Below are 22596 nucleotides of genomic sequence, written 5' to 3'. Positions count from 1 at the left end.
CCAACACACAAACGCCTGCTTTGAAGGAAAAAAACCAACGTCACCGAAGGCAAACCCTGCCGAGAGTTGTTTTGCAGCGTCTAACGAGTCAGGGCAGGGTGTGGCTGATGACAGCGCTAATTTGAAATCATACCTTCTGCGACATCACGTTGAGTTTCCCTGCACTCCTCCGGTGCATTGAGGAGAAGCGCAAAATTCAATCATTGATTACGTCACTATTTTTATGCCAGTGTAAAAACACTTGGCATGCTTTACCTACGGCCTATACAGATTTGAATGCTCGAATATCGCGAAATTCTCAAAAAAGTGCTGCAGTTGCCCTTCAAGGTGGAGGTTAAGTGTCCCCTCCAATTTTTGTATTAGCTTTTGTTGCTTCTGTTCAAAAATTGCCACTCCCTTTTTTTTTTCTTTTCCTACTTAATGTTTTGTTCACCTGCCACTCTTATTTCTGCAACGTACCACTTTTCAATAATGCTTTCAGGGCAAAATATATCTAGGGATATGAATAAATATGAACAAAAATGTGTTGTTTAAGGATCATGAAGAGTGCTATTCTATGGCTTTGAATGTTAATATAACTGCAAAAATCTCTTTGGTGCTCCACTTAACCACTTCATCATGCAACTGTGGCCCTAGTCTCAAGAATGTTCCTTCCATGACATTGGCTTGTAATTCAGGCTCCAGTGAAAATGGAAGCGCAACCTTTGCCACAAGGGGCCGTTTCTTTGTGATCACTGTTCCTTTTTGACTATCTCAGGCATAATACCCTTGCCTCAAACATGATACTAGTCCCACACGGACAAGCAGAATGGGCCCTTGTGCTGCAACCAGCGCAGCTAATGAGAGACAAGAGGGTGGCTTCTCTGCAAGCAACACACGGGGCAACTCACAAAATCATTGCCTTTTCAAGTCTATGCGATTCCCAAGCCTCAAAAAAGAATGGTCAGATGAAATCTCGAACATACGCGCTACTCATAATTGCAAAACTTAAGGACAGAAAAGAGCAACAGACAACACAAGGCTTATTTGACTTGCAAACATTTCATTTCAACCATTTCGAGAGGACTTTTCTGCACTCGTTACCCATCATGATCACAGGGCAAATGTCATGCATACGTGCTTACAAGTACTGGGGCTTGCCTTGTGTTGTCTGTTCTTTTCTTTCCTTGTATTCTGTAACTTAAGTAGTGTGTATATTCAAGATGATTAACCAATAGTCCCAGTTTTAGCCCAGATGAAAGGCACTCCCATTTGTGCGATTGCCCAAGTATGTGAAGTTGAGCTATTTCTGAAATAAACTCTTAAAGAGCGCAGAGGATGGGACAAGATACCTGTAATGTCTATTGATTTCGTGCATTAATCCTAAGATGTGCCTCTGTTGTTTTTCACATTTGGTCACAGGTGGAAACAGACTGCCATGTGATCTGGTGGGGCAGTGTGCTTTCACATGTGCTTTCACAGTGTGCTTTCGCTTAAAGTAAGGTTTCAGGGTCCCTTCCAGTTGCATGTAATGAGGCTCTACAAACCACATGATTTCTAGTGCACCACACAGCCGCTGACACAGGAGCTTCACCAGCTGTGCTTGCAAATGATCTTAAGAACAGGGCAGCAGGTCGCAAGAGATGTGCATTTCACGGCGCCCGTTTGCCCAATTAAAAAAAAGGACGGCCAAATAAGACTGAAACAGATGTTTACTAATCCCGTGTTTATGCGTATCACTTATGCTGCAACAGCCATGCCTATGTACAGCACTCGTCATGTGGTTGGTCCTTGTGTGCTCCCAGAACCCAATGGAAAAGCAAGAGGTTGGCACCGGTGACCCCAGCAGGTTCAACGCTATTAGCAGCAGGGCGCTGTGCGGAGAGGTCTTCATACTCTCTTGCGGTCAGTCATGACACGCACTATGGATCCGATGCCACCAGCAGCATAGGCCTGCAAATACAACACACGAAATCAGGAGCTATCTTCAACACCTCCTGAAATGCCATGTTTCCTTTCTGAAAAGTGACGATCATGTTTCACTTTTTCTGTAACACAGGAATTCTTCAATGCAATGAGTGGCCCCTAGAGCCAAGTTGGAAGACCACAGTACTCTATACCAAAACATTAACACAATTTCAGTGCTGTCACTGCTCCCATGTTGTGCACCTTCTAGGTTTCCCTTTATGTTGCCACAAGTGCTTTTTAGGTACTGAACCGCTTCCAGTGGTTAGTACTACCACAAATGAAATAGTGTACCTCCTGATTTAAAGATCTGCTCGACTTTGAATGAGGACAGTGACGACATCACTGGAAAGCCCATAACTGATGTTATGACACTGAAGCTCAGACTAGCACCCTTGACTGAGCATACTTTCACAGTGCGAAATTTTGTGCAATAAAAAATACCTTGGTCACCTTCTAACTACTCAGAAACAAAACTCACAATACAAAAGGATGCCTAACAAGATGAGAGTCAATAAGGTTCAGTGACGTAACTAAGTTGCGGTTTATTGGCGAGTGCCAAATGGATGGCATCAGCCAAGGCACAGGATGCCCACCTTCTCGTGCCAAGCCAGTAAGTGGCCTGAGCTGCCCTCTGAGGGGCTCTCAAAGCCACGGTAGATGTACTTCATGAGCACGTCCACTGATTCACGGTCCAGGCTGCCGACCGCCTGCTCCATCTCGCTGGCCTTTACCGCCAGCAGCACACGCATGGCCAGGGCACTGGCGGCATCCTGGAGCAGAGGTGAACCCCTGAAATGCACTGGGATACACACAGCTTCACAAAGGCAGTCAAGTGGCGGCTGCCATAACTGCACTTGGTGTTGAGACAGCTGAAAGGGGGGACCCTTTTCTCTCTGCAGGCATGTCAATTTACACTTTTCGATTTGTCACGCTTCTGTTACCAAAAACAAGACACTGCGATGAAGCTCGCGTGTGCCACTTTCTGCTCCTGACACAACTGCCCATTATGAATACCCAGGAAAAAAACAAAAAAAACAACACAAACACTGAATATTTTCTGCACAAGGGAATTTCAGTTTTTGCAAACTTAATACAGCTGCCGGCAGCACAATGCCAAACTGAATGCACACATGCAATCATGCTGTTTTGTCATAACAAGAATTGTAAATTGTGGGGTTTATTATCCCGAAGCGGCTAATGGGCCATGAGGACGTCATAGTGGCAGGCTTTTAGATCACTTGGGGGTTCTTTAATGTGTGCTGTGCAGCGCCAGAACACGGGCGTTTTTGTATTTCGCCTCTATAGATATACGACCGCCGCGGACGGGATAGACCACGCGACCTTGGAATCAGCCAGTGCTAAGATATATGCCGCTGCGATATATGCAATGGTTCGCGGTAGCAGATCGAAACATGCCCTCCATAGCTTTGAGAGCCTGTCAACAGATCTGCACACATGCTCCACGCCTACCTCATTGGTATCGAATCCCAAGCCACCGTACAGGAAATCCTAGCAAATAAAGTTACACTTGGATATTTAACACAATTAACAATTCTGAACAGACAATAATTCTTTGATGTCCTTTTTAATAACACAGTGGGCAATGATGGAAGCCCTGCCTCCGATGAAACGAAACACAAGCTTGGCGGTTGGAACGTTTAACAACGCAGGACAAGCTCCACTCACCTTTACATTTTGGCACTTCGAGCCAATAGGCGCCGTCTTCAGAATGATCTTCAGGGCGTCCACGGTTTTTCCCGTGACATAAGTTAAGGGCGGTGGCCTTTGGAAGGATGAAAGCGATACAGTTTGCTCTGCACCCGTCAGCAGCAACCCTCTGACCAAAGTGAACAGCTTCCTACCAGCCCCTAACCGCGTTTATGCAATTCCCCTGTGTTATCGGTCAGCATATGACGGCACGCGGGACCAAATCAGTACCACGCGCGACGACAGACAAAGTCACTCGTGACGGGCGCCCCACTAGTACCGTTTCCTCTGGTTCGCGAGTCCCGCCCTGTACTCTCCTGCGGTATTCCATTCGTACTTACATGCGCGAATTTGAGCAGACCAAGACCAACACTAGAATCGAGGCAAAGCACAGCGCCTCAGCTCATCGCGAAAGCCCACTTTACAGCTCAGTCATGCGTGAGAAGCGGTGAAACTGCTGAGTCGCGGTTAAGGAATCATGAACCGACAAACGGTGGGCTACGGTTGACCGGCTTCCTGTCCGCGCTACTCAGAAAGGTTTCGCCGGGGCACTCCTCGAAACGGGCAGCTCCTGCGGGAAAATATCGGCGAAACTAACGAAGAAAGGATATTGATTGAGCAGATGATTCACTTCTTGCTCGTCCGGCCCCGCCGGCGGTGACTGTGCGTCCAAGCCTTCTTCCTCCTTGTAGTTGTCCTCGTTGTACTGATCGATGTCTATTTTGCGAAAAGCCGAGCTCTCCGTGTTCTTGGACATCGCTAGAGGAGATCACAGCAGCCGAACAAAAGAACGCACAAACAAGCTAGACGAACGAAAAATAGCGGCAATTGGCACCTCACATCACACACCCACGAACCTACGATCGCCGCAAAACGGACAAGTAAACCGAGAACCTGAAGTGACCAAGATAACACATAAAATAAATATTTTAGTTTTAGTCAAAATTTACACATAAAAAAATACATTAAAGCTAGTAAATATATTATTTTTAACTTTAAGTGTTCATTTTAATATTTTATTTTCAAAACAGCAAAGTGGAAAGGTCTCGGGGATTATTCTGCTCCACCTTTTCCAGGTTTTCCTCCTCTTTTCGAGTCGCTGAGAGTCGCAGACACCGTGATGGTGAGTGCTGCAGGAATCTGAAGTAATCATAATAACTGAGCAATCGTATTAATGGTAACATATTTTAGACATGAATTCAATTCCTTATTTACTCATTTAATGTGTTATTACTACTCGGTGTGCCTTGTGTAAGTTATGTTAGCGCCTGTTTGGCGACCGGCCGGGTGCCGCATAGAAGCAGCTTCGTTGTCTCGATCAGTGGTTTAACGTGGCTAACAGTGTAGTTTTGAGATGTTTGAGTGACAAGAGTTTTTGCACTTCTTTTAACCGCCGCGTATAAATTTGTGCTCGCGAGATTGCCGTCTTGGAAGACTGCAGTCTCGTGCTGTGTGATGGCTGTCGTCGAGCCGCATGGCGCTTGCTGCCGAGTGACGTGAATGGGTGATTTCGCAGGCTAAAGTAAAAGCACGCGAGTTGCGGGGGAAGAAGAAGGAGGAGCTGGTGAAGCAGCTGGAGGACCTCAAGCAGGAGCTGGCCGCTCTGCGAGTCGCCAAAGTCACCGGCGGGGCCGCGTCCAAGCTGTCTAAAATGTAAGCGGGCGTTCGTTGGCAGCAGGAGGGGAACGCTGTTGCTGTGCCTCGTAGCGTGGCTCGAGTCTGGCCCAGGCCACGCTTCGACGGCGCTGCAGTGTTTCTTTGCTCTGTGCATGCAGCTGAGTTGGTGATTGATGCACATCCCGAGTGAGCGTATCGCGATTCTGCTTCGTGGGACCAATCGCTCTTCCTAGGCCTCACTTTGTAGGGCAGAGGTTAATAGTGCGTGTTGTCTACGGTGCTTTCCAGTATAAGGGATGGTAGCGTTGCAGTGAGCGCCCATTTGGAGCGTTTTTAAGTGTCAGGTAGCACTGGGCATCGAATGTCGCATGCTGCTGTACGAATGTAGAATTTATTCGATGCGTTCGCGGAGCTGCCCGGTGATTTTAATGTTATCTTTGCAATCGTCTCGAACATGCCCAACACGTGTGCAAGTTTTGCGTTTCGCGAGTGCAGTGGTCCCAGAAAGCATGCTATTTCATGCAGCTCCAAAGTTATGCCTAAGCAGAAATGCTTTTGATGAGCCATGCTACTGTTTAAGAATGTCAGCTTACCGTTCGTGCTAAGAGTAGGTGGCCGTTCTCGCCAAGCTTTCAATGTCTACGTGCCGAGTAGATTTGGCAGGTGCACAAAGTACTCGTTGCCCTCCCACGTGGCCGCGGCGGTCGAACACCGAAGCCACTGTGATGTCAGTGCTAGGCATCTGTAGGCTGCTTCGATTGGATTTGGCGCTTATGCGGCACAAAATGACTGCGAGGGAAGCGTCTGTGAGCAAAGTTCTGAGTTAATGCTTGTCTAAGCTCTTTGGAAGACTGAAGAGTGCTGTCTTGCTGTATGTAGTGCGGGCTGGGCAGTTTTTTCTTGCTCATTCTACTCTTTGTATGGCAAGCACCATGCCACTCATGCTGATTGCTTTGGTCCCCGAGATCGCGGCGCATTTTTTAGGATTTTCATGTAATGGAAATTGAAGCACTCAGGCGTGGACAAAAGAACTCTGGTTTCTGCTGGCAGTGAGGTTCGAATACATGGCGTGGCCTTCATTCACAGAAGCACCTTGCGTGCGTGAGGGGATGCCATACTACCATACTCAGGTAGCTATGCCTGAGCGTACTGGCTGTTTGAACTCATTGCAAAGTGTGCCACTGGTTTGGAGTAAACTCAACTGCTGCATTAAGCCAGGCAATAATTGAGCTTGTTTTAACCTAAAAGCAAGTTGTGCAGTTGCTGTGTTAGGTACCAATATATTGCAATATTTTACACTTATTTTTAACCTTCCATGTGTCGTCGTGAGGCCTTCAGGAATACAAGTGCTACATATTCGAGCTTGCGCCTCTTGCATAGTTTCTGCTGCAGTCATTGTCCAGTAGCCATCAGTTAAAGCAGAGGTGAAAGATGTAGAATACTGTAGCTATTAAAGTCTCGCAGAAACCAAATTATTGTTATGGGTTCCTTGAAATGCTGCACAAGACTGTAAACTGGGATCACCACACGCTAATTTAACTGTGGCCATGATGTAAAATGGAGTTGAGGTCATGTAAGGTGTGAAAAGAAAACATCTCTATTTCAGTGTTTTCATTCAAATTCTGTGCCAGCCAACCTCACAAACTAGAAGTATATATAAAAAAAGTGGGTGTTTAGTATTGCAGTTATTTTTATGCCTTACTTGACCTGGTCTAATTTGAACGTCAGTTATTACAGCTGTTAACTTCTTGTGCGAAGACATTCAGTTATGTTTCATGTACCTGGTGTAGGCGGATTCCATAGGGTATTCTCTGTATTGGCGGTATGCACAACCGTACTGTGGTGCGCCGCCACCAGCTGCCATGCTTGGGGTGCACGTAGAAGACAAACTCCTGCTCGACAGGCATGTTTTCATCGCGTGTCGCAGTGCCACTTGGAATCAGCGTGTATCAGAGATTCGGCTGGGCACGATAACTGACGAAGCTACGTCATAAACACCGCTTCCATTTGGCAGCTGCGCTTGTTAGCGCTGTTCGAGCTTATTAGGCAAGAAAACAGGCGCAGCAACAAAAGTTGGTCGCGGATTTGGTTCCCCTCGATTCTGGGATTGAAGCTCGCGTAGTGGTCAATGACAGCAGCACCACTTCCATGAATCCGGAGAGCCGCATGTAGCTCAGGCACATTCGTGTAGAAGAGATTGGTGACCCGGCACAACTCAAAAGCTACGATGCTCCTTGCATAACTGTGAACTGCGTTTCTGCACAGAGTCCTTGATTTTCTAGCTCTACTACATATCTAACTTTGATATGCTTCAGATTTCAATCCTTAGGTTGACGTGCAAAATATTTGGACCAAGTGCATCCTAAACAAGGGCAGGACGGTCACTAAAGTTTGCTTAAAAGTAGGATGAAAGGATGTGGCCTCGTGCTTTCTTGGATCTTGAGATGGATGCTCGGGGCATGCGCTTCGTTTTCCAGTGGAGTCGTGGCTACCTGTGCAGCGTCTTTTTGTCGTGGACAATAGGGAGTTTTATAATAGGGGGCCCCAACGCTTGGGGGAACCAAGGAAATAGCGGGCCCCAGCGCTACGTACGAGTGCGCCGGTCAGCTTTAGAATAGGGGTCTCCCCTACGCAGCAGAGCCAGGCTTGCGTTTATCGACTGCAGCGCCACTACGGCAAACCAAAAAGATACTCTTAAAAAAGATTTTAAAATATGCGTTCATTTCATCGTCAGAAACTGTTATTAGTGCAGACATACGATTTAAGAGTAAAAATTATAAGTGTGTGTTTTTACTGAGTCGAGAAACTCCATTCGAACGTCCCACCAAGTCATCTCTACGGCAACCAAACGATGCGTACTCGCTTAGCCTAGCAGCTTTGTAAACAGAAGCAATCTGAAAATATAGGGCGTTTTATCGCTAAAATTTTGTGGTGAGGGCATCATCAGACAAAGCGATAGCTTCGTGTGCCTTTTGTTTGCCGTTAACTTAATACACAGAGTAGCGGCGACAATGAATCGGTCGTGAAGCGGGAGGCCCCGCTTCGACGGGCGCCGCCATGTTGCCTGTACGTAGAGCGGCGTTGGGGCTCACGCCCGTTTGAACCTCGCGCGCTCTCTGACGTCAAACGACGCATACTCGCTAAGCCTAGCAGCAATGTAAACACAGAAGCAATCTGAAAATCTGGGCTGTTTTATCGCTAAAACTTTGTGGTGGGGGCATTATCATACAAAGCGATAGCTTCGTGTGCCTTTCGTTTGCCATGAACGTGGGGCACAGCGCAGCGACAACACCGAATCTGTGGTGCAGTGAGAGACTCCGCTTCGGCGGGCGCCGCCATGTTGCCTGAACGTAGAGCAGCGTTGGGGCGCACGCTATTTTGCCGAAATAGCGTTCTCCGCTAACGTTAACCCAAGACGCAGGGCGGGGCTTGCGTTCTGCGCATGCGCACTTCGACGTCCCAAACTTCTTGGGGCCCCCAAAGCTTGGGGCCCCCTATTCTAAAACTCCCTAATGTGAAATCTGCGCTTATGTCAGGGTGATACTGCATGGCTTGTGAGCTGGCTCGGCAACCTCGATTCCTACCAAAACAGCACACCGATTTCTACAGCATGCACTGTTGTCAGAAGCTGAGACGAAAGAGAAACACGACACTACACAGCGTAGACTATCAAGTGTCAGCTACCATGTGCTCTCGTGTCAAGGTTCGTCAACTTTGCGCGCACAGTGCAAAAGTGAACTACCCATAGCCCAGTTTGCTGTTTTACGAGTGACCGTTGTGACAATCTGACCACCTTTGTGCAAAAAAAAAAACTGCTCCAATGTTGTAACAAGGCTTCCCAAGTCTGGTCATGTGTATGCGTTGTGTGCAGAGCAGTCCCACACAAGACAGAATCGGCACCTATTCTCTGAGATTTATCCAGTGTGCTCATGCACCATAGATGCCGGATCACTGATCACTCCCCCACAAATGTGTGTGAACTACATGTGGCTCTCTTGGTTCATGGAAGAGCTGCTGTCATTGACCCCTATCCAAGCTTCAATCCCAGAATCGAGAGGAGGAACCAAACCTATGACCGAACTTTCATCACTGTGCCTGTTTTCTTGGCTCTCTTGAGCAGCGCTAACATGCGCAGTTGTCCAGTAAAAGTGGTATTTATTTACGAAGTAGTTTCGTGCAGTTATTTCGCCCGGCGACTACCGGCCGAGCCTGATGTGCGCGGATTCCAAGTGTGTGACATGCGATGAAAATATGCCTGTGGAGCAGGAGTTGGTCTTCTGCGTGCACTTCAAGCATGGCGGACTGCACCATTGCACCACAGCGCCATGGCACGCCCTCCATGGCACAGCTGTGTACCAGTGCATACTACCTATACTAACATCCTACCTGCCGTTCCTAAGGAAATGCAATAGAAAATTTGGCGTCTGTAATCCTATAAGGCATTAAGGTGTTAGTTTGGGCTAGTCGGTACATTGTTAAAACTGAAGGCACAGCGCACGGAAGGACAGGACTAAGGTAGGGACAAACACAGCGCTTTGTTTGTCCCTACCTTAGTCCTGTCCTTCGTGCGCTGTGCCTTCAGTTTTAACTATAAGGCATATTCACCACGGTCAACTGACTGGGGAGGTTGAATAACTAGTTTGGTCAAGGACCCCTCCGTAGCGCAAAAAGCGTGCCATAGAAGAGGCGTGTCCAGATGGGCAGAATTATCCTCTGTTTTTGTGAGTGGGTTTTGCTTGTCACTGGCGATCCTTGGTTCACCTTGTGTTTTGCCCTGCAGACCAGAAAGGTGCACTGATGGCATAGGCTGGGAAAAGATTGTTCATTGTGTGGCAGGGCTCCAAACAAGGCTCGCATGCACACCTCTGCTCTGTGTGTGTTTGATGGGGTGTGACACATTACGAACCCTATCTGCCAATCTGGCACTACAAGAAATGTCACAATGCGACGTCATGTTTGCATATTGCCTCTTAAAATGTCAGCACCCGAAACGGTACTGACTCCATTGGAAAAAAGACCATGCTTATATGCCATGGTCTCCATGAAGTAACGGAAGTAATTATTCAGTGGTAATGTGTGCTGTGGTTATGTCTGGTGCATGGTGTTTGTTCGGCTTGTAGTACCCCTGTCAAGCGCTCAAGTGCACATAGGGGAGAGTGCATTCCGGCATCTTGAGTGACACTACGCAGTGCTGAATGGGGCAGCTGAGTGTCACTCGTAACAAATATGGCGACACAGTGAGCGGAATTTTCAGGAAAGTAGATAGAAAAGCAGAAACTTCTAAAAATTGATTGTTTGATGCAATAGTGCAAATAAAACGACTTTCTAGCTGAAAAAAAAATAATAAAAAGCCAAGACCAGACAAAAAGTTTCTAGCCTATCCATAATTTTGACAGCAAACAAGATGGTAGCGCAAAGAGAAGTTGCATGTAATCTCGCTCTTTTGTTGTGTTTTGCTTGTTGCGATAGCAAAAATCCTAAGTTAAATAAAGCTGTAGGTGCTTTTCATACATTTACTTTTTGTGCCTTTGAAGTCGACGCACCCATTCAGAAAAATGTGTTCCGTGAGCAAACTCCAGCTGGACACCAGTCTTCTGTGGGACTGTGCATGACACTCCACCTACGCTGTTTAGCTTTGCCACAGTGCACTTATGGCAAGTCACATACCCTCTAAGTGCTTTTGGCTTGTGCACTTGACAGGTGTATTGCATATGTGTGCTGATGCTGTGCTTGTCTCCTATGTCTTGTTTCACTTAACACTGGTGGCAGCTGTTGAAAATGTGATGCAGGTTGGTGCAATTTGTTCTTGATAGTTACCTTTTGATTGCAAGCATTTTTGCTTTGTCATATAGCCATAATGCTGAATATGGCGAGACCTTGTTATAGTGAACAGGTAGCGGAAATTTGTAATATAAAATTTTGCCAGAAATGCACGCACTAGCGGCAAAATTCAGTTGGTGAAGGGATGGCAATTCAGGTGATCCTTGCTAGAGAAAGACGTTATCACAGGTTTCAGCGGCGTTTTGGAGACGCAGTAATTCTGGAGTCCGCAAAAAACCGAGCGCATTAGGTTCGCTTTCCCGCACAGCACTGCAAGTGCAGATTAAAGGGCCACTGACCAGGGTCCGGACATTTTTGAAAAACAAGCCCACTGCATAGATGAGGCATCGAAGATAACCTCTGCAAAATATTAGAGCCATGCGCGCCCCGAAAAGCTGCGAAAATTCAAATCAAAGCCCGTTCGTTCTTTCCTTCCTTCAAAAACGGGCCCCGCCCACTACTCTGCACCCCGCTGACGTCAAGGGTGGCTACTTTCGCTAAAGGCACTCCATTGGTGCATCGTTCTGACTGACGGGAGAAGGTTGGGCGTAGCCTTGGCGTCGCGTCGTCTGCACAAGGCTTTCCGCAGCGCCTTCTGTTCTGGCTCATGCCTCCAAACCCGCATGAAGGAAAAAAAAAAAAAAACTGCGGAGGGAGCGTGCGGCGACAGCCTTGAACCCTTGCCATAAAAAGTAAAAAATAGTAAAACTGAGGGAGTTGGTTCGCCCCCCCCCCCTCCCCCCCCGCCGTGATCACGTCACGAGAAGCTCTGCGTGCGCGCTCCCTTCTCAGTTTCTTTTCTTCTATGCGAGCCCCCCAAAACAAGGTTTTAATTAGTAGTGCAGCAGAGCCTTTCCCTCGCTCGTCCACTTGAGCGCTCCGCATAGACACCGCTTATCCTCCATGCATCTTGCGTACGCCCTGACTCCAATGAACGACATGGGCTTCGGAGCGGAGAAAAGACACAAACACACAGAACACAAACACACATGAAGAAAAGCAAACGGGCGGTTGCCGGGTCCGCACTTCGCCGTGTGTTTCGAACAGAAACGACTTCCGCCCATCCGCTCGTGAAACGGTGGGGAGGCCTAAAAAAAAAAATGAAAAGGTGGCTCGCTAACTGGGAATGACAAACAGATGTATGAAAGGGTGCGCTCGCTAACAAGTCTAGGTGGTCGAGCCGATCGCGCCTCTCGATCGTTCAGTGTGCGGAGAAAATGCGACGACGCTGTTTCAGCCCCAGCAGCAAAAACCAAGAAAAGAATTCTATTGAAGGCGGGGCCATGACGTAGCCCCGTGAAGCACTCCACAGACACCACGCCTCCGGCTTACGTCGGAGAAGGAAGGGGTGATTTTGCCTTGCCGAGCCTACTCGACGAGGAGCGGGAGAGAAGAATTTCGAGGAGGGAATGGAAGGAGAGGAGGCTCGCTGAAAGAGAGGTAGAGAGTGTCTGCTGAGCTGGGGTGGTCCGTGGCCCTTTAAGCACCAGCTGTGGTGGCTTCCCTGCATCACAGTTGTGTCGCGTGGAGGGCAGTATGCCAGAGCGAAAACTGTCGCTGTTTTCACTACCTCCACGACCGCTGACATGAGCGCAGGGTTGTCACTGCTAGCTTACAACCGCTTGTGCTGCTGCTTTCAATGCGCTGTCGACGGATATCAGAAGCGTGAACACGTTCTGACTGCCACGCCGCCGTTGACAAGTGGAAGATAAAGGCTTACTTGTAGCTATAGCAAACATGCCTGCTCATATTATATTCAACGATTCCAAAATGGCCGTTTGCAATTTTATGAGGGGGGCCGCATCACGTCTACCTCCCTCTGTATCCTCTAGAACACCCGGCCCTCTTCCAAGGTGGCTCATGCGCAAGCCCGAGGTTTCGTCAACCGAGCCGTGAGCTTGCCCTACGTTCCGAATATAGCGAGGGATGGACGCTCCCTTCTGAATCCGACAGTGCTTGCCCTCCTGTACCCCATCCAATACATTACTAACAGCAGTAAATGTGGCGAAAGAGCCACATTTGACCGCATTCTCTGGAACTGCGCAAAAGATGTGCCCCCGACGGAATTAATACAGCTCCTGAGCGGTAGGATGCCGTGCTGGTCAGCTCAGACCCGAAGATTCAAGTACCGGTGATCGAACGAGTTAATGAGGTCGCTGCCTGGCGGCCATCTAGTACATATCTACTGCAACCTTCTCTAAACGGGGAAATAAATGTTTTACAATGCAATGCAGTGATGCAACACTTGCCGCATTGCCACCAGACACGTGCAGGGGTGGAAGTGCTGTGCCAATTGCGCCATGCTGTGCCAATTTGATCTCCTGCGCCAAGCTGCGCCCAAACTGCAATTTACTCCCATTGCAAGTATACAGAGTCAAAGTTAGCCAAGTGTTATTGTCGGCTGGACAACACTGGGTGCTCGTGACGAAATGGACGCAACCGTATTCGCATCGACAGTTGGGTTCGCTCGTGGTGTGGTCCCTGCTCGTGGCGGTCGGCGCGGCTTTCACCAAAGGCTTGTGCAAGCATGAGTAAAAGTACTGTTAACTATTATCGGTAATATAACACTAGTGCGGCCGGTATTGTGAAATGACCTCACATAGCAAGCTGTAATTATTGTGCGGACGAGGTACCAGGTTCACTCGCATAATTTGTGCACTTTTTTCAATAATTTAGGGCTGCTAAAAGAGATGTGGAGATTTCGCGAAACACGTTCTAAAAAAACTCTACAAAGGTCATAACGTGCATATATGCCCTACATTATCGCGTGTACGTCGACCCCCCAGTTGCACCCCAACCTCTGTCCCCGCGGGATGACATGATGCCGCGTGCGCAGCTCTAAGCAATAAATGCGCAATGATACAATCAGAGTCAGGAGCCAGTGGCGATAAACGACGCTAAAACGGCGTCCTCGCGATGGGCCCAGCTGACGAACTGTAAACCGAACCGCTGTTGTTAAGGATTTCGGACACCTTGTCGTGGAAAACAGCCACCAGCGCGAGTGGGCGGGTCAGAGCCGTAATACACGGCTCTGGGCCAGGTAAACAGCGCGCGAATATAATTTTCTTTACCAGAGCTAATTTAACAAACGAATTATGAACGTCTTACGAGGTCTGTTAGAAAAGTATCCGACTTTATTTTTTTTGCGAACACCTGATGGATATGAAACAAGCGCGCTTACAGCAGCCGACCTTGAACCCTCGTGCGCATGCACGAATTTTTTCCCGCCTGCCGATAGCGTCACTCGCTGGGAAGCAGCGTTTGAGTGAGGCAATGCGCAGTGCTCTCGTCGGTTTTTTGTTGCAAGGAAAATGGCGGCGCGAGAGGAGCAGCGCTACTACCTCAAATTTGGCCAGAAACTTGGCGATAGCCAAGTGGAAACCATTCGAAATGTTCAGGCGGCTTTCGGTGATGATGCTATGAGCAGCACACAGATTAAGCAGTGGTGCAACTGGTTTAAAGACGGCCGCACATCCGTGGAGAGAGCCATGCTCCGGTCGGCCAATAACATGCCCAAATTACCAGGTAATTGCCGAAGTGAACGCTGTGGTGATGCGGGACTGTTGTGTGACTATCCGAGAAATTGCGGAAGAGGTGGACATCAGCAATTTTTCTGCACATTCCATTATCACCGAAGATTTGGCCATGGAGAGAGTTGCGGCGAAGTTCGTGCCGAAGCTGCTGACGGTGGAGAAAAAGCAGCTTCGTGTTGAAGTCTCACAGGAGATGCTGGATTCCACAAACAGTTACCTTGACTTTACCGACGCCGTAATCACTAGTGACGAGTCTTGGGTGTCCGGGTACGACCCGGAAACCAAATCCCAGTCACAGAGGACGCATTCCACGTCACCAAGACCAAAGAAGGCCCGCCAAGTGCGCAGCAATGTCAAAGTGATGCTGACTGCTTTTTTGACTCCCTCTGTGTGGCACACCACGAGTACGCACCCCACAGGGTCAAAGAATGACTAAAGAGTACTACAGGAATGTGCTCCATTGCCTACGTGGTGCTGTGCGGCGCAAGAGACCGGAATTGAGGTCAACAAAAAATTGGCGCATCCCTCGCGGCATTGCTCCTGCACATTCCTTGCATTTGATTCAGACTTTTATGACGAAAAACCTGACTCCTGTAGTTCAACAGGCTCCTTACTCTCCTGATATGTCCCCCTACGACTTCTGGCTGTTTCCTAAAATCAATATGCCATTGAAAGGAGCGCGATTTCAGAAAAGAATGGACATTATGGCTGCAACGACAGCAGAGCTAAATTCCATTCCGAAAAGGGCTTTTTCGGAATACTTCCAACAATGGCAGCACCGCTGGGAGATGTATATGGAGCCCCAAGGAGACTACTTTGAAGGTTATTAGGTTTTTAACGCTCCAGTTATGCCAGTTTTTTTTCTTCGGGCAAAGGTCGGATACTTTTCTAACAGACCTCGTATACGTGGAGCTGCCAGGGAATGGACACCGGACTAACTACCTGTCGTGCTAGCACCTCGCACGCCGTTGACATTGCTTTGGCTTGGCCTGGCCAGTTACGTGGTTACATCTTCACAGTGATGCGGCCGGCGTCCCCTCGCTACTCTCACCTTTCACAGCCGTACACCGCAACATGTTTGCGCCAATCTTCCACAGCCTGCCTTGCATGCACCCGCGTGCACAGTGGTGCATTTTTTTTTTCATATATGCTTGGGTAATAAATTCTGGGTACAAATTTACTCGAGGGCGCAAATTATGCGAGTACCTCCTTGTTGGTTTGGCTGTGGTAATATTCCGTATTTTCAAAATCCACCGGTTGGCGGGTATTGATTTTTTTTTCAGTCCTGACATAGTATATTCGAGATTCTGCTGCACTCTTTTGACAGTTTTGATGAGCTGTCCCCATTATGTTGTTTCCTTTTTTTCTGAACTGAAATTAATAGCAGCTAATGTACTGCAACTACTGTTTGTAGTAGCTGCCACATGTCTATTTCTTTTTATGAACTCTAGCAAACATCTTCAGAACAGTTGCAGTGCTTTTAATTAATTCTGGCCTGTGGGATCCGTGATCAATATTTATGCTGTTTTTGGACTAGTTGCAAACAAAATTGCTCTCGGTCGCATTTAAATGTCGCCAATCTGCTCAAAACTGCTCCGAAATAGCCTACAAATTGCTCCAAACCTGCTCCAAAATGGGACCTTTGCTGCTCCAAAGCTGCTCCAAAATAAGACTTTTGCTGCTCCCATGCCTGCTCCAAAAAGCTGGAGCCTGCTTCCACCCCTGCACGTGTCATGTGGCGAAGCCTGCCGCCTGTCATCTGAACGAGCACCGTTTGGCGCTGGGGGGTTTTAAGGCCAACCGTGTTTGTCAAAGATATTTACGAAAAGTTCGATATAGCCAATAATTCGTAATATCTGTGTTCGTTATATCGAGGTTTGACTGTCTCACCATTTCCTTACCACGTCCATTGAGCATTGTTAGCCTGCAAACAATGACTTCGCACTCCAATATTGGAACCTTCCGCATTGCTTACGGCTGCTCTGCTTGTCCAGCTTGTAGTCAAAGAACAAGTTTCTTTTCTGGTGTAGTTTTCTTTTTTTCCCGCATTGTTTAACACGCTCCAGAGACACTGTAGACTCATTGCCTACTAACGACTTCGCTACTCGATTTAGGAGCGCCGCCGCGGTGGCTCAGTGGTTATGGTGCTCGGCTGCTGACCCGAAAGACGCGGGTTCGATCCCGGCCGCTGCGGTTGAATTTCTTTGGAGGAGAAATTCTAGAGGCCCGTGTGCTGTGCGATGTCAGTGCACGCTAAGGAACCCCAGGTGGTGGAAATTTCCGGAGCCATAGCCTTAGTCGCTTTGGGACGTTAAACCCGATAAACCAAACCATTGATTTAGGAGCCTTCCGCGTTGCTTACAGCATGCTGCGTCATCTGGCTTGTAATTAGACAAACCAAATTGTTTTAGATGTAGTTCATGCATGGCGGCATTTTTTTGGATGCGCTCCGATGATTGGGTAGTATTAAAATAGCTTGGCGGCCTCTGCAAACTATTTGTGAGATGAAGCATAGTGTTTTTGAGTAAAACATTCCACCACATCGAAGAAAGTGACAGTACCAGAGAGAAGTGCCCCGTAGAACTTTGCGATGTCCTTTTTTTTCTACACGAAATGGCCGTGCCATTCTGACCTGTAGGGGTTTCAAACGTAGCTGGCATCGCTGACATCGGAAAAACAGCACTAGCCACTTCAGGACAAATTTTTAAATAGTCATGTGCACATAAATGGTGGTGAGATATAATTGATTTGGATAACCTGCTCATATGGGACTGATTAATTTGAGTTCATTAAACAATGTGGCTCCTCGCATCAAAGTGCTTTGTGCGTTCACACAAGTGAGTTGCGGATGTTACGAAACGTTTTGGAAACGAGGGATGCGAAATGTTCTGGTCTACAGTCACTTTTATAGAGTTTTGTTGGAATAAATTTTCAGGGCCTTTTTGTGCAGTTAGTCACAGTGTCTCATAGGTTTAATTAGTTATGTTTTCTTGTTTGTTGCTTAAAATGGTTTGAAAGGGCATACATAACACTGCTACTGGGGTCTGGCACACAATACTGGCAAAGTGCAGTTGCTGTATTTGTGATAGGTATCGCTGGTCTTGTATTAGGGCTTCAAACTGCAGCTTTGGGACTTGCTGTGTTGACTGCCACCCTCTTGGTGGAGTGCTTCAATATTAGTCGTTCGAAAATTTTCTGTTGAAGTACTGCAGTGGGCATATGTTCATGTGGGTAAAGGCCGATCGACACAACAGGCAGTTTGCTTGCAGACCAGGCATCACATAACGTTCCACTTCTGTTCCGTGATGCTCGCACATGGCCCAGGTAGGGGGAAAGGCTGTGCCCATGTCTAATCTGATTATCGCCGCTCCTCAGGGCTTTACCTTTGCATGTGGCGTTATGCTCAGGAGCGTTAGCTGTATATTTCGTTCAAGGATGTGTCTCCCTACAATGAAGGTCAAATTGACTAAAACAGTAACCACGTGACCACACTACTATATCACTAGGAACAGTGAGCATGTAGCGCCTGAATCGGTACTTATATGTGTCAGTATAGCGGCTATCGAAGTGGGCCCCCCCCCTGGGACCACTATTTGCATAAAATTTGGGGGCCACCCGTTTCACACAGCATGTTCCAAGTGGTTTCAAATCACTTGGCGTGTTCCTGGATAAAATCGGTAATGGAGGTGAAGCCCAAAATATGTGTGGGGATTTGCAACTGAGTCCTTTCCGCCCCCAATTGATATAGTGAGGAAATATACTGGATATAGTGAAGGTGGCTGTAAATTGCAATAGTGCAAAATCCATGAGGTAGATGATGCTGCTTGTGTCTAGAAGGGATGTTTCTGGAAAGGGAACATCCGCGAATTTTAGATTTGGTCTTCTTCACGTTTGCTGAGCACACCGATGTAAATACTTGAAGCTCCTGTAGCTAACGATTTAAGTCAAACACTAAGGCAGTGTTGGCGAGGGATTTTTTTTTTTTGTTGACCTTTTAAGTGTAGCATCTTTCTGGTACAGAGCATATAACAAAACTGCTTAAAATGATTGACAGTTTACTGAATGGCTTCTCATTTGTCAAGCAGTTTCGTTCTTGGTCGCCATTGAAGCCTTTGCACTTTATATTTCTTGCTTGGTTTAAGAGAGAAACACATCTCGATTAAATGAGAGGCCTTGTGTATGTAATGTGGTTGATCGTGTGCCTGATCTATTGCAGCCGGGTGGTGCGAAAGTCAATTGCACGGGTGCTGACAGTCATCCATCAAACGCAAAAGGAGAACCTGCGGAAGTTTTACCGGGGCAAGAAGTACAAGCCCAGGGACCTGCGGCCTAAGCTGACCCGTGCCAAGCGCCGTGAGCTGACCCCTCATGAGAAGCGGCTGCGCACACGCAAGCTGACCCGCAAGCAGGCTGCCTACCCACCCCGCAAATTTGCCCTCAAGCTGTGAATGCTGCCCAATGTACAGTGACAACCAACACAGGAAATAAAAGGGGTCATCGTCCCATCCAGCTGTATGTGGGATGTGATTATTGCCTTTGCAGAGTTGCACAGTGCTGATATTTGTAAAGGCAGGCAAGGATGCCTGTCTTGACTGCTGCACCTTCAAGAGTGTTCTTACGGAATGCAGTGGCAAAGGAAAAAAATACCAAGATTGTGCAGGGTGAAATGCATTTACTTGTATAACACACTTTTTCTTTGGGGCTTCAAAAAGTGGGTGCACAGATTGCTCATAGATTTCGCAAACATGTCCTCAAAAACTGCAAAGGTCATGATATGCATATTATATACACCATGTGTTGTCGCCCGTTGTTCAACTCTCGCTCCTTGCTGGGCAAAAAAAAGTTGACTTCAAGTATAAGCCCTCCCGCACTGCCACGCAGGATGGCATAGTGACGTGCAGCTGAAAGCTATAAACTCTCAAAAATACAATCGCAAAGCCAGCAGTCGTAGGCAATTACAGATGAAAGGTCACCCTCATTTGCAGCCTGGCTGACAAGCAGCAAATTGTTCCGTAGTCGGGGAAGGATCGGTGCACCAGTTGCTGCTAGTATTACTTTCTATTATATTGTCTTCTCTGTGGCTATTTAGGTAGCTGGTGCTGACTCATTTCTATATGTACTATATTGTGTGTGGGGAAGGGGTTATCAAGGCAAGCTGGTTCTGGCACCCTAGTCACACACTCCCAAAAATGCTGGTCGTGCTCGTCCCTTGCATTGATGCCCGACTCCACTGTGGCTTGGCGTTGGCAGTGACATCTGTCTGGTGGCATCCCCTCTCCACTCGCACCTTTCACAGCGGCGCCGATCTTCCCAAGCCTGCCCTGTGTGCACCTGCATGCAGCGTAAAATGAGCCAGTAAAACTTTCTTTTACAAACTCTGGTAACAAAGTAGGGGTGCGCGCATTACATGACTGAACGTGGTAACTGAAGAGAGGTAAAAGGAGAGTTCTGGCTATTGGTGTATAGAAATGCGTATGCAAAAAGTAATTGACAATTTCTCTGCAGTGTGGTGATTTTGTGATCAGATGGCAGCCCATCAATTTACGCTGGAATCGTTTCTGTGTCACTTTGAAAAGTGCACATCTGTTGGGCACATAGTATTTCTTCTCGTGGAGAAGCAGAAATCTGATTATCCTGACTTCCTCAGTTAATTTTATTGTTTATGGGGGTTTAACGTCCCAAAGCAACTCTGGCTATGAGGGATGCCATAGTGAAGGTCTCCAGAAATTTAGACCACCTGGGGTTCATTAACGTGCACCGACATCGCACAGTACATGGGCCTGAATTTCGCCTCTATCGAAATTCGACAGCCGCGGGCGGGATCGAAGCACAGACTCGACCCGGGCCCGCTACGCTATGACTACGTTATGGATCCTAATGCTCATATGCGGCTTGCCTGAAGACCAGATTGGGGAGCATTTTCTGAATGAAAGGGCACATCTACTACCAGGCTGGATTCAAGCACATTCTAATGCAATATTACTTGAATCTATAGTGGGATACACTGCATAACCGGTTCGTGAATAAATACTATACTTTACAGAAACCGCCGCAGCAGTGGCTCTGAATATGGCGCTCGACTGCTGACCCGAAAGACACGGCTTTGATCCCGGCCGCGGCTGTCAAAATTCAGGCCCATGTACCGTGCGATGTTGATGCACGTTAATGAACCCCAGGTGGTCGAAATTTCCAGAGCCCTTCACTACGGCATCCCTCGTAGCCTGAGTCGCTTTGGGACGTTAAACCCCCATAAGCTCCGATCAGGCACGAGCGACGTTCCGACGCTGCATGTTATGAACAAGTATTGCTTGCAGCAGTGGCGTCTTTTGTGTTGAACAGCAAGTAGCGGAGGAACACGTTTGACACACTTTCCTGATAGGCTGAGGAGGTCTACAGCTTCCGTAGCGCTGCAAGGAACTTGTGAAATCCTAACTCGCCTTGTAGTCAGTTTAATTTTATTTTGAACACCAGTATGATCAGCTGTGCCCTGGATATATGGGTACAGAAATAAAAATACACACAGAATAGGTAATGAACAGTTTCGGAGCACACACAAAGACTGGTGGCGAGTCAGCACCGCTCGCGATGAAAGGAAGAAATCGACCAAGGCATGCCACAGGAAAAAAAATTGCACACTTAAAGGCATAACACTAATGACTGCACCCTTTTCAAATCATTTTTTCTTGTTTTTTCTTTAAGGGTGAGCTGAGCACGTTAGCACCTTTTATGCACCCTTCAAAGGTGCAAGGGTGTTGCAGCTCCTTCGGGTGCGTAAGGGAGTACGGGTGTTCTTTGACGTTTTTGAACAACTTTAGAGTACTTCGATCAAGTGTGTTTTTAAAATGCTGCGAGTTATTCGAGCATTCCATTCAACTGTACCTGCAGCTTTCGTGCATACAGCTATGACCGATTTACGTCCCCATAATGTGGAAATTAACAAATATTCTAGCTGAAGTGCTAAGCATCACTGACGTCAAACAGCGGCTCGCTTGAAAGGCATATATAAAGATGGAGAAAGTGTGCGCGTTATGGGCTAGTAAGTATTGCTCGCTGCAGTGGTGTCTTTTGTGTTGAACTCTTGTCTTTTAAGTACGCCTTTGTGGGGACGCCTTCGTCCCCTGCGTTCGCTTTCCCTCAACGCACCCCACTGTTGTTAGCTGCCCCCCCGAAAAGCACTCCTCTCGGTTCGGTTACTGTAACTAACAAGGGAGGGCGCTCGCGTCGCAGCGACACCAGCGCCACGGATGGCGTTTTGCTGCGCGCTCGCGGGGAGCGACGGGGTCTCTTCTCCCTCGGCACCGGGAAGCAAGCGGACGTTTCGCTCGCGGCTTCGCTCTTCGTCGACGGGCGCCTCTTGGCCGGAACTTACTCCCGCCAAGCCCGTCCCGCTCGACCTCGAAGTTTATCCCTTTGCCCTACCGTGGGCGGACGTTCGCTCGTAGCCGTGCTGGTGAGTCGGACATCCTAGATTCCTCAGTGTATTTTGTTGCTAGCTGGCGTTATTGTTGCTATAGCAATAAATGCCTTGTTTGTGTCAGCCAGTGTGTCGTTCCTTTGTTCCCGCAGAGCAAGGCCCGCCGTGGTCGGCGTGCGCTCAGTAGCGTACGCGACCACGGGGTGGGGTCAGCGCGGTTTTGAACTGAGTCAGCCGCGCTTAAACGGGGAATACGTGTTTATCTCCCCAGTTTTAAACCCCATATCTGGCGCCCAACGTGGGGCCTGCTCTTGGAACATTGGACGACAGTCTGTTCGGTTCGAGGAACGCTCTTTGTCCGGACTTGACAAGTGCTAGGCCTAGAGTGAATTTTGATCGCTAGGACCTGCGGCATGCTTTCTTGAGTGCGAGGTGTATTGCGCTGCAGCATGTTTGAACTTTTCGACATGCTCAGCATGTTTTTTTTTTGTGAAGTTTTCTTCCTGGAGTTTCTTCAAGAACCACTTGGTCCGCATCGAGGGAGCGCGAGGCCTAGCG

At 48.0% G+C, this 22596-nt stretch overlaps 2 protein-coding genes across 2 annotated transcripts; one reads left to right on the top strand and one right to left on the bottom strand.

The window, feature by feature from the left end:
- Nucleotides 1-1673: 1673 nt before the first annotated feature.
- Arpc5 (Actin-related protein 2/3 complex, subunit 5) lies at nt 1674-4535 on the bottom strand. Its single transcript, XM_089583899.1, has 4 exons — nt 4266-4535; nt 3634-3706; nt 2541-2717; nt 1674-1932 (listed from the first exon to the last, which is right to left on the bottom strand). The coding sequence occupies exons 1-4, from the start codon at nt 4409-4411 to the stop codon at nt 1870-1872; spliced, it is 459 nt and encodes a 152-aa protein (XP_089440025.1). The 5' UTR covers nt 4412-4535; the 3' UTR covers nt 1674-1869.
- Nucleotides 4536-4708: 173 nt separating this feature from the next.
- On the top strand, nt 4709-19139 carry LOC149355567 (large ribosomal subunit protein uL29-like). Its single transcript, XM_089583898.1, has 3 exons — nt 4709-4777; nt 5171-5307; nt 18841-19139. Exons 1-3 carry the CDS (start codon nt 4775-4777, stop codon nt 19070-19072), a joined length of 372 nt encoding a protein of 123 aa, XP_089440024.1. The 5' UTR covers nt 4709-4774; the 3' UTR covers nt 19073-19139.
- Nucleotides 19140-22596: the final 3457 nt, after the last annotated feature.

This window comes from Amblyomma mixtum, chromosome 3 (assembly GCF_055824585.1).
Source record: "Amblyomma mixtum isolate Tamu chromosome 3, ASM5582458v1, whole genome shotgun sequence".
NCBI lineage: Eukaryota > Metazoa > Arthropoda > Arachnida > Ixodida > Ixodidae > Amblyomma > Amblyomma mixtum.
The sequence above is the reverse complement of the archived record's forward strand: the minus strand, read 5'-3'. Positions and strand labels throughout refer to the sequence as shown.

Coding starts and splice junctions, on each gene's coding strand:
- Arpc5 (XM_089583899.1), bottom strand. CDS start 4,411: ATGTCCAAGAACACGGAGAGCTCGGCTTTTCGCAAAATAGACATCGAT. Junction 3,707..4,265: donor GTGAATCATCTGCTCAATCA/ATATCCTTTCTT, acceptor AACTTATGTCAC/GGGAAAAACCGTGGACGCCC. Junction 2,718..3,633: donor CGAAGTGCCAAAATGTAAAG/GTGAGTGGAGCT, acceptor CCTCTGCTCCAG/GATGCCGCCAGTGCCCTGGC.
- LOC149355567 (XM_089583898.1), top strand. Junction 5,308..18,840: donor GCGTCCAAGCTGTCTAAAAT/GTAAGCGGGCGT, acceptor GATCTATTGCAG/CCGGGTGGTGCGAAAGTCAA.